Here is a 17017-nt window from a genome sequence, read left to right as displayed (position 1 = left end):
CCTTTCCCTAAAATAGGTGTATAAACAGTGTCTCTTAGGGAACCAACCTCGTCAGCCAAGCTCTTGAAAAGATCCAAGGGGCAACCCCTCTCCAGAAATAAAGCTTGCAAAACTTCCACCTCTAGTTTATAATCTTCATAAGTGCTACAAATTCTACTAGCTCTAATGAGCTGCCCTTTTACAATTCCCCTTTTTTGATAAAAAGGGTGTGCACTCTCGTAATGTAGCAAAGAGTTGGAAAAGGTGGATTTACGGTGCAGCTTAAACTGGAAGGTGTTGCAAGTGTATTCCTTGCACAGAGTAATATCCAAATAATGCAATTCATGAAGATCCACAGAATGCATGAATTGCAGAAAACTAGTGGTGGTGTTGATGTATCTGAGGAATTCCCTTAACTCATCCTCTGTACCTGCCCAGAGAATGCAAATATCGTCCAGGTATCTCCTGTAGAAGAGAATATACTGCTTCCAAGGGGGTACCAGAACAAATGCATGTCCCCATTTATGAAGTATCACATTTGCATAAAATGTGGCGCATGATGCCCCCATGGCTACCCTCTACATTGCCTGAACAACTCCCCATTGAAAAAAATCAAATTATTTTGCAAGACAATCTCCATCAGCTCAACCACTAAGTTAGTAAGCTTATTACTCAGACTGGTTTCTTAATTAAGAAAATCACTGAACCATTCCAAACCTTCCATGGGGGGTATACTTGAAAAAAGGTCCTTGATATCAATCGTGATCATAAGCAAATCTGGGGAAAAACAAACAGTGGGAATGTCACGCAAAAAATGCCAAGAATCCTTGCACACATAACTAAGTAGGGGCATGAAATCTTTTGTTAAATAATCAATGAATTTTCCTATAGGCTCAGTCACACCTCCTGCACCTGCTACTATAGGCCTAAACCTGAGTGGATCAAGCCCTTTATGAATTTTTGGAATTCCAAATATGACCGGTATCTTCGGTTTCTCCACATGTAAATAGTTATAAAGCCTCTCATTAATAGCTTGCTGCAACAAGAGGTCTTTAAGATAGTAATTAATCTGTGCAAAAGTTATATTAACCTCATTGCATGATACCGTGTCATATTGCTCATCATCTTGAAGCATGGTGTGGATGTGTGCTTCATAGTCCCCAGTAAACATGAGTACAACCCCCCCCCACCCTTATCTGGTTTCATTATCCTGACATTCTCTTCCTTGAGTCGGTTAATAAAACTAATTTCTCTCGTAGATAAATTGCACAAAGGTAAAGACTTTTTACCATTGGACATTTTCCTAAAGTCATTTTCTACTAGTTCCTCAAAGAACAAAATTATTGGATGCAGTGGAGGGTTAATTATGTTGGTACGGACTAAGCCTGTTTCAATATGTTGTTGCCCTTTAAATAAATGCGTTAGATTCAAGCCCCTAGTGAAAAGTTTTAATTCCACCAGTGCCTGTGTTAAATTCATTGGTTTAAAGGGGACAAACTATAAACCATGGGTAAATACATCAAATACCAAATTTTCCAATTCCACATCTGTGTAATTGTAAATTGTGAAATTGTCTTTCTTTAAAATAGTGCAGTTACTTTTAGAATCTCTTACATTGTTGTTAGTAGATTTGAAATAAGTATTAAAGACACATTCAATGTCCCCTGTGAATTCAGAACCACAAAAAGTGCCCCCTTCTTTTACTGTCTGGGAGTCCATACTCTGGTTGTTCGCCTTTGTCCCCAAGCCCCGGTCTTCCCGGGGTTCCGCTGAAAATCCTGATTGTTACCCCTTCTACCTTTTTCAGCTAATCTTTCGCTTCTCCTGGTGAGTTCCTCCATCTCTTCATGTGTATCATCCCCCATGTCTGGAGCATTTGTGGGTACCCTAGCATAGACCCCTTTGTTGTGCCGATTAGGGGAGGGATAAGCCACCCCCTCTCTGTAGTCTATCAAGTCCCTTTCTAATTTTCTTAGTTTTCTAGTTAATATCTTGTCACAGAATACATCTACATTGTCAAACATTCGATCATACTCCAGCTTGAAAGCCATAAAATCTGCATCAGTTGTTAACTTGTTGTTTAAAATATCTAAATCATTAAACAGTGCTTGCACTTTAAGTTCATATTCGGAAATCATTAAATTCAACATTTCCAGTCCTGCCTTATCAAAGATGTCGCATAGTTTATTATAGTAACTGGTTCCCAGTTGCACATCGTTGGGAAATTTATAAAAGCGCAGCCCTTTCGGGATGTGCTTGACTCTAGTGCATTCCCTAAGGTAGTCTATTTCTAGCTGATTACTTCTCAGCAAGTATAGTTTGTCTTTAAATTTTTCCAGATCCTGCTCAAAACTAGAGACATTGCGAAAATTCACAGTACCTTTAGAGAAAGCAAACTGCTGGCCAGCCCATCTGGAGAAATTAAAGTCCTTGCTCCGGTGTTCTGTCCTGTTGTTTTTGGAACTATTGTTTTTAGAACGTACACTTGCTTCGTTTCGTTCGTTACACTCCTGACGTTCAGCACTATCAAAACATCTCGCCCCAGTGCCAGATACATCAACGGAAGGCAGTGGTGTTCCATTGCAGCCTTCCATATCCGCCATAACTGGAACCATTTTCTGTGTGACACCAGCTACGTGTTGCTGATTACACGCTATTCCTGGTGAAACCGCATTCGGTAATTTTAACAAGGAAGTAAGTTCTTTCAATGCGGTTAAAACTTGATTAAATTCTACGCGGGTCACAGGAGCTTCATTCCTGTCACTTTGCAAAATCTCCGGAGTTTCCGCAGGGTTGAATCCCTCTCCTTCGGTGGTCATGGCAAAAAACCAGCAAAAAAACAAACGAAAAATAGCACCAAACCAGATAACAAGAATCTAAAACCAGGAAGCAGAGCGACAGCAAGTATTGGGTGAAATACAACGTCCTTTATTTTAGATAGAACAAAAATTCTTAAACACAAGCGCTTTCACTCAGAAACTTCTGAGCTTTGTCAAGTAATACCATTTTGTTACACAAAGTGCCTTATATACCTTGGCAGCCATTCCATAAATTGGAAAAACCTGCTGCTAATTTGTATATTTAATATATGAGACTTTTTAATGGTTTATTCTTCAGCTTTGGAAGCAATTGCAATCTATTTTTATTTTTATTTTTGTTTTATTATATGTATAAAAGGTTGAAGTTTCCCTTTAAGGTACTAATTAGCAGCAGGTTTTTCCAATTTATGGAACGGCTGCCAAGGTATATAAGGCACTTTGTGTAACAAAATGGTATTACTTGACAAAGCTCAGAAGTTTCTGAGTGAAAGCGCTTGTGTTTAAGAGTTTTTGTTCTATCTAAAATAAAGGACGTTGTATTTCACCTAATACTTGCTATTGATCCTAATATGTCTACCCATCTCTATTAAATCAAGTAACTCTTCTCTTAGATCATTTTCTTCTAAACTGTGGACAGATTCTTTGTTCGCCATTTCCTGTGGGCATTATATAGAAAGTTCCAGAGCTTCTTCCTGTGCCATGTTCTCTTCATTTTCACCCTGCGTCATACATTGCTCTTTCATATGGGAAATCACTAGCCTATCACTCTACAGCATTGACTGTGTCAGAGTTGCTACAGTTTCTTGTTCTTTCCCTTGCTGTATAGCTTCAACGGAACCTTTGTGCTAATTTCCTGTGGGAGGCTCCAAAGTATCTTCATATGTCAACTGATTAGATGCTTTCTGCTCCACTGGTTTTTCCTTAATTTGGATGGCCATTACTCTTTCAGTAGACTACTATATAAATCCACCCTATCCAAGGCATGGAATAACCTCCCATCCCAATTACACTCCATTCCACACCCTATACAATTTAAGAAAGAACTTAAACTACACTTTATAAGAACCAAAACTTGTACTTGTCAAAACCCTACCTAACTCCAATACTGACCTGTAGTACACACTTCAATACAACTTCTCAGCATACTTATTTACCACTCCAGTACTATTACTTTCTACCACAATCTCATACAATCCTCTCAGCATATTATCTCCCACATATCTTTCTCTAACATCTCATTAAACCTCTAGATATCCCTTTCACCCCACTCATGAACTTGCTATACACCTTACCACATCAGTTATACAGCAGCTACAAAAAAAAAAAAAAACAAAAAAAAAAATTCTGTTTTCCTTTGAAGTACAGAACTTATATGTACTTGTAGTGTTTGCTAATACTAATTGTTTTTAATTGTAAACTAAACTGATATGTATACTTAAACTGTCTGTAACTGGAGCTTTTCTCCTCGGGTCTCTACTGAAAATGGGCTCCTGGCACAGCGGGACTAACCTGGTTAACAAACGTCAAAAAATAAATAAATATCTGAGTTAAATTTTCTACACTAAATCCTCTACTTTGCAGGTAATCCATAATATCAGTTTCTATTTCTTTAACTTCTCTAATACTAATCCTCTTTTCTACTTTTCCTCTTTGTTTTCTTATTTTTTGTATTGTAAAATGTTCCATATCTGGATGTCTTTGCCTGTATTTCTCTTCAAATATCTTTGGTGTTTGACTTTTTGCATTGATTAAGTTTTGCTTTCTCCTTTGCATAAATATTGCACCATATTAAATCTATGTTTCTTTCCCATGTCCATATTTCTTCTCCAGATGTCTCCTGTTCCTCTTGTTTCTCCTTACTTTGGGGACTAGTTGTTCCATCATGCTGGGATATGACTGGACTTTCTATATTGACTCCTTCACTTTGGAAATATTCCATACCTTCAGCTTCTATTTTTTTAACTTCTACTTGACTAATCTTCTATTCTACATCCGTGATCTTATTTTGTTATTGTGAAATTTTCCATATCTGAATACCTTTGCCTATATTTCTCTCTGAATATCTTAGGGACTGCCTTTTTTGTGTTGATTAATATGTTTTTCTCCTTTGCATAAATATTGCAGCATATCAGATTTCTCTTTCTTTCCCATGTCTATATTTCTTTTTTATACCCTTCAAACGACTCTAAATTTTGTTCTTTAAATGTTCATACTTCATCAGTCACTTCTTTTTCCAAACAACAGAATAGTGTTTTTCATGAATCAGTTGTATTAATGAACACAATTTTTTATTTGAGGCTTCTGACAGTTTTTCTTCTGGAAGTATTTTTCTTTCCTCTAACTTCTCTCAATCTTTTCATATATCTTTTGTCTGGAAATTCTGGGCTTCTTGCATAATAGTAACAATAAATAATTTATTTTTTATCATCAGTATTGTCCACTCTATTGTCTGTATGGCTCTTTTTTTGGCCTACGAGTTTTTGTGATTTTTGTGGACTGCCACTTCCTTCTACAACGGGGGGGGGGGGGTTCCATCTCAATGGGCCTGGCCTAACCCCATTGTAGGAATATTTCCATGTCTTCAGGATTCTACACTGTAATTTTTTTTCCAGTCCTAATACTGGTGTGCCTACCAGGATTGGGTACTTCTTTATCCTGGGACTTGTGCACTCAGCTATCTTTATTTTTTTAACCTACTTCTGTCCATGATATATGCTATATAAAATACCATCTATATATCAGTTGTCTTGGTGAGATTTTGTGAAAAACAGGGTCCATCTCATGAAAGTACTCACTAAGACTTGAGGATGAACTAAATTCCAGCAATAATTCTCATCTTTTGCTGATTTTATCATCTCTCCATTGGACCCTATTTACTAAATGGATGTTTCCTCAGTGTGGTAAGCCCAAGTGATTCAGTGACCACTCTCTTACTACAGTGGAACATTCAGACCCTGATTTTATCATCTCTCCATTTGGACCCTATTTAACACATGGATGTTTCCTCGGTGTGGTAAGCCCAAGTGATTCAGTGACCACTCTCTTACTACAGTGGTGTTCAGGCACAAGCCATGGCACAGACAGTGATCTCTCTGTTGATGTTGCATGACAATGCATCAGTCCAGGAGCACGACTGTATACACCACTGGAAATAACATTGGCACCTGAATATCACAGTAAAACAATTCAGAGTATCACTGTACCAAGTTATTTTTCTCAAGAGGAGTAAAACATGTATGGCACCTTTTTACAGAATAATATGACAGCAATAATATTTAGGAATCTGAATTTGTGACATGAAATATTGTACATTTTTACTAAAACAGGATAATTCAAGTCCCTGATTGGTTTGCCAGTGGAAATAAATGCAGGAATAAATAATCTATACATGTTCAGGAGTGATTTAGTGTAAAAAAAAAAAAGACAAATGTATCGGTTTGGAAAAAGCTCATTGTCCACGATCCAGTAGAAGAAGGTAGATACACATGAACCATATCTGTGATGGTGCTAATGGTAAAGATGATGACAAAGTCACTGATGGCTTTGATGATGATGTAATACCTTCCTCAGCCACACTTATACAACATATATTATGATAGAACAACTCTACACTCCTTCAGAAGCACACTTCTTTTAAGAGTAATAATTCATTATCGGTAAAAATCTAGATTAAGCTGCAAAGTTTACATAGTTTAGTCATATAAACCTGAAAAAATACACATTAAAATGGAGTACTGCAATACAATATATATTTATTTTGCATACTCTAGCATCAAACACATTACTAGTAGCACAAATAGCTAAAAAAATTTAAGGTACATGTGTCATAACAGCTGACAGAAGCATATTAAATAGAAAAGAAACAAGAGTGCAATTACTATAGAAAAAAATTATTTTGCATGAAGTAACTTAACACGCATCTGTTTCTTCAGCAAAAGGTTGATCATTCTATTATGCATCTCTTTTAGTGTAGAAGCAGGCTAACTCATTTTCCTAAACATAATCCACAACATTATAACCTTTTCAATCAACAAAACAAAATTGAAATAAAGAATATTTTCTAAATTACTTTTCTGAAAAAGGGTCAAGTTAAGAGTAGTTAACTAGTTGCACAGCAGTATATAATATTAGACTATTTACTACATTTCCTAAGAAATAATTTACTGTTGCACAGCAGGTCAGACAAGTAGCGTACCATAGAATGTTAGCTGTCCTCGAGCAGTATTTTTTCCTCTTGAGTTTTCAGCTGTACATTCGTATAAGCCTGCATCTTCTTGTTGAAAGTTAGGTATTACAAGAACTCCATTCGATTTGTTTATGTGGAACTTCCTGGCCATCGGTTTCCCATCAGCTCGCTTCCAACTAATACTGGGAACTGGGCTGGAATAAGTAGAAATAAAAATAATAATTTTAAGAAGCTGCAGTGCTGTAGTGTTCTACCAGTACCACATGTCATTAGAGATATTGTTAATAAGTCAGTTGCAAGATTTGCTGCAAGAAAGTTCAACATCAACCTTCACTGGCAGACTTTTGGATGTTCAATAAAATTGTTTTAAATTAAACTGTTTGTTTGCCTGGTAAAGATGCATTATTTTATTCTGAAGCGATATGTTAAAATCGAATCTTCTTTGGAAACTGTCGGCCCTACCGATTTGTTTCTTCCTTTCCATTTATCCTGCTATATCCTCCCGTTGTTTAATACCTGATTATCCAATCTTGTTTGGTTACAACATCATTTATGTGAAAACTATAATTCCACCCATGTCACACATTATATACTGTACCTTAACTTCTTCTTCTACTTTCGGCTTTTCCCGGTTAGGGGTTGCCAAAGCGGATCACCTGTCTTCTCATGATTGGCAGTGGAGTTTGACGGTGTTGAGTTGCCAGCCCAGCGCCCAACCTTCCACAGAAGGCACACACAGCCACGCACTCGCACCTAGGGCCAATTTAGAGTGTCCAATCCATCTACTTGGGATGTGGGAGGAAACCATAGCACCCAGAGGAATCCCATGTGACCACAGGGAGGGCATGCAGACTCCACACAGAAAGCACCCCAGTCGAGGATCGGACCGGAGAGACTATTGCTGTGAGGCGGCAATGCTAACTGCTGCATCACTGCAGCTGCCCTATATACTGTACCTTAACTGCTTTTACTTTATATAGTTTAAATTCGTTACAATTTTCTTTTGTTAGGCAAAGGGTTTGTTTTTCTCTTTGTTTACCACATTATGTTTTCCTTTACTATTATATTCAGTTTTTGCTATGTTTTGTGACTATAATTCTTTTTCTCATCAGGTACTGTTGTGAAACTTTTGCAAAAGAGAACTCTGGCTCACAAAGTGTCCTGTAAAACCAACCACTTTCAGCGGAGCTAACATTTGCTGTAGTAAGTTGAAACATGAACCTTAGAGAATATATATATATATATATATATATATATATATATATATATATATATATATATATATATATATATATTTATATATTTAATATATATTTTTAATAAGGACCATACTATTTATTTCACATTATCTGTATCTCATTATCAGGAATCTGGATGCAGTAGTTCTAGTCACATTTTTCAGTGTGGAATCTGCCTGCAGTATCTCTGAAGCTTGCAAGCAGTGTAACACAGATTTCAGCATTTAGAAAAAAAAAACTGTTGCAATTTATAAGACCAAGGTATCAGTGGTGCCTATGGACAGGTCTGGAAGGATATGACTATAAATTCATTATGATTTCTGTAACACAAACCAGAATTCTCAAGAATGTATTTAATTACAGTTTAATTAAATCTAATATTACAGCAAAGGATTGGATTTTGTGTCGTCATGTGAGGAATGTGGATGCACTGATTTAGATAAGCTACTAACCAATGAAGTTAAGTTCAGTATTATTACACAGATCACAAAATAAATGCCCTTATTTTTAGAGTAAAGCTTTGATAAGACTTTAGAAGAAGAAAAGGAGGAGATTCTTAAAGTAGAAAAAAGATTTCCTAAAATATAACATGAAACCAACTATATTAGAAGTGGTGGATATAGTAAAAGAGATAAAACAACTGGAATTGAGATATTTAGAAAAGGGTAGGAGCAAACTGTACAGGGAAAAAGATGTGAATTGTGGAAACAATACACAGAGTGGAGTAATGAGGTTTAAAAGAAGGCAGGACTTACATGAACTATGTTAGACTGAAAATGATTGGGTTGATGATAAGTGATGTATAATGTTTGCAACTGGAAGTATGTCAGTATGGTTTGTGAGGTAAAATGCTTGCAACTAGGATCGTGTCGTTGTGGTTCATTTTCATTTATATATACGTATGATTGCTTATGCTGTAAGTGATGGCTTAATAAAGACATTTCTTGTTTAAAAAAGGGGGCAGGAATTGAATAATTTATGTAATGCTGCTTAGGTTATATGATGTATAGCAATATATGTGAAGTATAATGTTTGTTAATGTTAATTTAATACAGTTTGATTACTTTTGTATAAATATAAATTTGCCTGTGTCACAAGTGATAATTCAATAAATGTGTTTAAAAAAACCCTGAGTAATCTGAATAAAATAACTACAACTTTACCAGTTAAAATCAGAGAGAGAAAATGTAAGTTTGAGATTAACTAATTTATGCAGGTAATCAAAAGAAATATAAGTGCATTACTTCTCATAGGAAGACTTCTATCCTAGTTATGACAACTGAATTAAATGGTTCCAAACTGCAACATCCTATGGATATATATATAATGGATTTATGAAGCACTTTTATGACATAACCAATGATAAGGGTAAAAGTAGACTTTATTTTGATAAGTACATATGAAATTACTTGTTCAATAACACAAACCCTGTTACTCACCTATCTGTAGAGCTAACATTTGCTGTATTAAATTGAAAAGCAACCACAGAGATTGTAAAATGATTATGAAATTAAACCCATTAAAAGAGGTTAAACAGTTCTTCTATATGTATTTTAAACTCAGACATAATTAGTGTAATAAATAAAGCATTCTAACAAAATGTTATGCAGGCAATAAACAAGCTCCAGAATAAAACATCAGCAGGACCATATGGTATTCATTCCACACTGTTATAAGCAATAAAAGGTGATTTAGCTTTCTCTCTTTTCCATATATTTATTTCTGTGTTCAGGTATGGTACTTTACCTAGGACTTTAAAATTATCAACAGTTACTTCAGTACATAAGACGGGTAAAACGATTGATCTGAATAATTATCATCCTGTAAGTTTGACATCTGTTTTGGGGTAGTGTTTTGGAAGGTACCTAGTGGAATGAATGGCACATGATAGAATAATGGGTAATAGACATGACTTGTACCAACATGGTTTTATTAATGAAGATCTACTCTAGTTGAAATTTATGTCTGTCTTACTGATGTACTTGATAATGGAATGCTTTTTTTTTATTGCTATTTATTTAAATTTAGCCAAGGGATGTCCAAGGGTCAGCTTCCGTTGATTTCTCCTGTCCACCTGGTGAATCTGGGCATACTGGGGCAATGCAGTAATTGCCTCATGTACACAGACAACTCTCTCCTCCAACCACCCAGCACTACAACCTGTGAGAGATGCACTTACATAGCCAAAATGGAAGCAAAACTCTCTCCACCCAAGATTGTGCTAGACAGTCAAGAGGAGAAAGTAAACACCCACACTACACTTCAAGCAACATATAGCCCTTCTAAACTCACACCACCAATACCCACACATAGCAACACTAAATCCACATATGCAGAGGCCCTTAAATGTAACCTGCTCAAGCAACAAGGACCTTCGAAGCTGAAACGCAAACAAACACAAATCACAACCAAAGTGTCACATAGCTCACAACACCAGTGTGCTACCCAGCAACAGCTCCTAAGGCAAGACACTGTACCTAACACTTTAGTCATAGGTGACTCTATAGTCAGGCACACTGATGTCCTACTCACCAGGCTGAACAAGGAGAAAATTACAGTTAGCTGCTTGTCGGGTGCCAGGATCCACCACATAACTCATGCACTCAAGTCACTCCACAACAAGTACAAATATGACTGTCATTGTCTGTGTTGGAGTGAATGACTTAAGACGTACCTCCCTGGAGTACATGACAAGAGACATGGAAGAGCTCTCGGATCATGTGGCCCAGGCAGGTATGACCCTAGCCCTGAGTAGCATCCTGCATTCGCCCAGAATGATACCACAATATAAGGACAAAATGATTTACTTCAACAATTGGCTAAGTTTCTGGTGTCATTCAAAGGGGGTCCAGTATCTGTCTGCCAGGGACGACATGATCGACAGACCATGATGCTTTGCCAGAGATGTTCGCACCTGCTGCCCCTGGGATTCAGGTTACTGGCTAAGGCTCTTGCCACCCCTGTAGTGCCTTTTTTAGGCAAAGTTCAAAGGACAAAACCACCACCGTAACAGGTACAAGCATGCAAAATCTGAAGGTAATACTACTCAATGCTAGAAGTCTAAACCTCAAATGCCCTCTCTCAAGGCACTCCTAAATATGGAGAACATCGATATCTGTGCAGTAATTGAGACCTGGTTCAAGGCTCCAGAGAGCACCCCTGCAATACCAGGCTACAACTTTTACCACACTTTTCGGCCACCAAACCAGGATCGAAACACTAAATGTGGAGGAGTGTCCATATTCACCAAGGATATTCACAACACCAGGATAGTTGCCCAACACAATGCGTCTGAAATTTTCCAGGTGCAACTATCACTAGGTAAGACTGCAATCCAAATTGTAGCTTGCTACAGATCCCCCACCATGCCCCAAGATTCTAACTACACCTTTCTAAACATACTGGAAAATATTAATATACAACCAAACACCCTAATACTGGGTGATTTCAACTACCTTGCCATTAACTGGGAAAACTACTCATGTACCAACACCTTTGCCCAACGGTTCTTGGAATTCATAAATTCCAAAGCCCTGGATCAACTAATTCATAGTCCCACCATGGGCTCCGATATCCTAGGGAAATTGATGCTCCACACCTATGGTCACCCCTCGTTGGTCAGGTCAGACCATAAGCAAATCACCCTTAACATCTGCATCCCACCCCCACCCCCCAGTAAGGAAACCTCCATAAAAAAACTTCTCCAAAGCTAACTTCATGCTAATCAACGGAAGTTATAAACTTCATGACACCCATGCAGACGGGAACTGAAAGTTTGACTTCTGAGTCCTACACTAAGGGACTGTACGAGCACATCCACTCATGCATGAATCGGGCCATCCCAAATAGAACCAAGATGCTCTCATCCAAAAAAAGGAAGCCAATCTGGTGGTCCCCTGCCATAAAAAAACTTTACAAAAAAAGGAAGAAACTGATGCAGAAAAAAGGAAAATCCCAGGATGCAAAAAAACTCCCTTAACAGCCTCAGTAAGAAGCTGAGATCCCTCATAAAATCCTCCAAAGCTAGTTACAAAAATAAAATTTCCAAAGATTCCAAAGACAACCACGTGACATTCTATAACTATGTCAAGAATCTAAATGGCAATGCTCAGATCTGTTCTGAGCTACAACAGAATGGCATTAAATATACTGATCCCAAGGATATTGACAATATCCTGGCAGATCGATTCAGTGCCAACTTCACACCCCCTCTCACCCCAAAATGGCCCATCTCAATACTGGAAGATTGCCAAATTCCATTAATAATGGCCTCACAGGTAAAAAACATGCTCTCCAAAGCTAAGAATACAGCATCCATGGAACCAGATGACATCCTGGGCTGTGTACTACACGAACTACAAAATGAACTGGCACCTCACCTAAGTGTGGCACACAGCCGCAGTTATCCCACTCCACAAGGGAAGATCATCCTTGGATCCCAGGAACTACCGCCCCATCAGCCTGATGAGCCTGATCTGCAAGGCCATCGAACGTATTATCATGGAACTTATAAACAAAGATATTGGCAACCTTAAAACACTGGACCCCACCCAGTTTGGGTTTATGAAGGGCCGATCTTGTCTTCTGAACCTGACTGACTTCTTTGAATCAGTCTCCAGAGCTGTGGATGAGGGTAAGGCAGTCCACACAGCCTACCTAGACCTCGCCAAGGCCTTTGATACCATCCCCCACTCTGGAATCATAGATAAACTTACTAAGCTGGGCATTAATCCCTACATCACTCGATGGGTTGCCAACTGGCTTACAGACAGAACCCACACTGTAAAAGTAGCTGACTCCAAATCCAGCTCCAGACAAGTGACAAGTGGAGTATCTCAGGGTTCAGTCCTGGGACCTCTCTTGACCTCTCTTGTTTGGCATCTACTTCTCTGAAGTACAGCCCAACACTAAGGGACTCTAGCTAACAAAGTTTGCAGATGACTGCAAACTGGGAGCCATTATTGAATCCCCAAATTATGTGGATACTCTACAAAAGGGCCTTACAGAAACAGATGCTTGGTGCCAGAGCCATGAGCTCAAGCTCAATGTCAAGAAATGTATAGTTATCCCCTTTGGGAAAAAACATGTACCTATGAATTACCACATAGGTGGCAGTACACTAAAGACCGAAAGTGTGATAAGAGACTTAGGGACACAGGTGGACAGTGGTTTCACCTTCAATAACTACATCACCACAACAGTCAGAAAATCCTTCTATGTGGCACACCTCATCACTAAAGGCTTTTCATCCAGAAAAAAGGAGGTCATTGTTCCACTGTACTCATCCCTCATTAGACCCATTATAGAATACAACCTCTCAAGACATCTGCAACAACTGGAAAGGCCGCAGAAATACCTCACTAAAAGAATCACAGGCCTAAAGCAGATGCCCTGTGCTGACCACCTTAAAAAACTCCAGCTATACTCTGTCGCATATCGTCTACTCGGAAGCGATCTTTGCTTAACATACAAGGCCATATCAAACCCAGAGCTGTTGGACATGCTGCACTTAAAGAAATCCCAGTCCCTCAGAGCCACACACTCCAGGGATCTAAACCTTGTCATTGCAATAAACAAAACATGCTGGAGGCATAGGTTCCTGACCCAGACACTCCCCAGACTCTGGAATAGATTGCCCATACATGTCAAGCAGAGCGCCTCTCTGGCCCTCTTCAAAAGGAACCTTGATGATTGGATGGGAGAAAGGAAATTCACCCTGGGGATCATGTCAGTCACCCTGCTAGACAGGGGTCCAGGGAAGTACATAGGGTTGGAAGAAATAGCCAGGGAATTTTTATGGCTAGGCTTGTATAGGCCCTAGGGCCGATAGCCTAGTACCAACCTATGAACCTATGAATGAAGGCTGAATACAATACCTTATGATTTGTGAAGGTTATTTCACGATGACACATGTCAAGGCAAGGTAGCAGGTATTAACTGATGTATGTGCTCAAATAACATGCTACAGATCAATCTGTAGTTAACACTATCTAATCACAATACTTTTAACCTTGACACAAACTCACTGTCTCTGTTGCTTGTGGTATTACTGGTAATATTCTCTGCTCTTGTTTCAATAGGTTTGCTTCACATATAGTGTATGGTCAAGGTCTGGCCTTGTGTTTTAACACATCACTGTACCTTGCAATCACTGCTTTCAATGCAAATTATATGATCTTGAGGGCCTTTTTCCTGCGTTAAAATTGCATTCTTATTAAATGATAGATTATTATTTACATAAATCTGTAGGTCTTTAAAAATTATTATGTTTAGCCATCTAATACTTTCCAAAAGATTGTCATTCAATGAGTCACTGTCACTACTAAAAGTAATAAATGAACCAATCATTATTTCATCCATATATGTAAATACCCAGTGAATATAGGAGAACACCACAGAGAAAAGAACTGCATCAAGTACAGGTTGTTGGAGAATGCCAAAGGAGATTGTTATCCAATCTGAATTACTTCCTACAAGAAAAACCTTTATAGTCTGTTTACAGACCAGCTGTGGTCTAACATTACAATATGCAGATTTAATTTACTAATTTTTGATCTCTCAATTATTCCATGATGGGCCTGACTATTAAAAGCCTTTGCAAGACCAAAATGCACAATTAACAGACCACAGTCTTTGTACTGATTTTACTCTTTCACTTGTTTTTCAACATCTGCTCAGCAGGCCGAACAAAAAAAAAAAGTTTAGAATATGTTTTTATTGGCTGTAATTTAATGGAAAGTAAAAATCTTACACGTCACCATAAGTTTTTTTTTCTTTTGCATATATATATGGCTTTGACTTAATCTTGCTACTTCCAAACATATCCTGTAAAAAACAAAATGTATGCAATTGAGGTTTGCTTTCCTAGCAAAGAGGTCTCTGTAATGTCCAGAAACTAATACACAACATGACTTTGCAGCAAAGGCCTCCTTCTACTAAACTCTGCCTGTCATCTAATTTGAGTACCCTGTCATCAGTGCGATAAACAAACATGCGTGAAACTATGTGCAATCCTGCTTCTTAGACACTAAAGGTGTTAAGAGTTCAGAAAGGAGCAATAAATTCACAGGATGTAAAGAAAATGACCGCTGCAGTTCCATCCTTTTTCGAGGTATGTTGATAATCAGAGATAAACTACTGTAGTAAAATAAACAGAGAAAGTACAAAGGAAATTCCAACCCCCCCCCCTTAAGTCCTGCAAATAAATATACTGCAGATTAAATGACCTTTTATTTATTTTGTTTTATTTATTATTTAATATTTGTTTACTGGGAAAATCTAACCTGGAACAAAGCCAATTTTCAGCAGAGTCCCGGGAAAAATGCTCCAGATGCATGTCTTTGCTATGTGGGAGGAAACCAGAGCACGTGGAGGAAACCCACATGAATACAGGAAGGACATGCAGACTCCACACAGAAGGCATCCCAGCCAAAAATCAAACTGGAGAACCTCTTGCTGTGAGGTGACAATGCAACCGCTGCACCACTGCACTGTCCAGTAATTTTAGTCATTGGACTTGCAGTCATGTCAAGGCAGTCACTCTAAGACATTCTGTTCAGGCAATCTTTGGAGCAGTCAGACAGAGTCAGACTTGGAGTCAGCCAGGAAGTCAGACTTTCTGATTTTATTATCTTGTTTCAGTCATACTCCCTCCACCTGTTTTCACACTCTGGGTAAGGATCCAAAGACTGTGATACTTCATCTCACCAACTCTGGGACTGCTAAATCCAAAATGGTAGAACCATTCTTAGTGAGGGAAAGTGAAGCATTCCAGACAGGAACATTTAATCAGGATTCTCTGCAATGGAACTGAACATTAATCTATTAAAGGAGTTAGCATCCAAATGCTGGATTTTGGAGAGAGTGCTGCAAGAGAATGTAGACCTACTCCACAGTGTCCAATGAGGACCAAAAGACTGTAAGTCTGGACCATTTAAATTTATTTTGACCACTTGGTATGTTGCATGCCTCACCCTAATTTTTTTCTGATTTTCATGCTGTACAGCAAGTTAAGTTTTATTTACTGATGCCAACTCAAAATTAAGTTAATAATTTATTCTTATGTGCAAATAAATTCTACTTTTACACAAAATTCAACACAGTGCATTGTTTTCTGTTTAATTTTGGCTTGATTCTAATGTAGCAAAAAACAATTTGGAAAAGGGGGCAAATAAGTGTCAAGCCAGCTTTCTTTTTCATATCTCTGTATGGATTCACTTCAGAATCTCAAAATTCCAAAACATCGAATTTCATAAGAACGAGACAATATGATCGATGTTTTGGAATATCAAACTTTCGAAAGAAATCCAAAAAAAAAAAAAAAAAACAACAATTTAAATGTTTCTGCAGGAGGGCAAGCACTCTCTCCACACCGCCACACCCCTGCTACTTAAATATTCCAAGTATGAGATCGCATTACAGCAAGGAAAAAAGGAGATCTTCCATTCCGCGCTGTATGCAGATCTCCGTTCACAATGTCGGGATTCCGGAAGTTTGATCATATGGTCTCAGCCATATGAAATTCAATTTTTCAGGATTTTGGCATTGTCAAGTGCTCCTATATATATATATATATATATATACATATATATATATATCTCGCTATATACATATATATATATATATATATGTATATATATATATATATATATATATATATATATATATATATATATATATATATCTATATCTACACACACACACACACACACACACACACACACACATACACACACACACACACACACACACACACACACACACACACACACACACACACACACATATATGTATGT

The 17017-nt window shown here is 37.9% G+C and overlaps 1 protein-coding gene across 2 annotated transcripts in view; it reads right to left on the bottom strand.

Moving 5' to 3' along the window:
- Positions 1 to 17017, bottom strand: part of CNTN4 (contactin 4) — a 3809844-nt gene that overhangs the window by 1323717 nt on the left and 2469110 nt on the right. For both annotated transcript variants that reach the window (XM_044078010.1, XM_044078011.1), the window contains exon 9: positions 6994 to 7178. In XM_044078010.1, the coding sequence (XP_043933945.1) occupies positions 6994 to 7178 (185 nt within the window). The remainder of the gene's footprint in view (positions 1 to 6993; positions 7179 to 17017) is intronic.

Source organism: Protopterus annectens, chromosome 7.part0, assembly GCF_019279795.1.
Source record: "Protopterus annectens isolate FY-2018-M chromosome 7.part0, PAN1.0, whole genome shotgun sequence".
In the NCBI taxonomy this organism is placed as follows: Eukaryota; Metazoa; Chordata; order Ceratodontiformes; family Protopteridae; genus Protopterus; species Protopterus annectens.
This window is presented reverse-complemented; position numbering and strand designations above follow the sequence as displayed.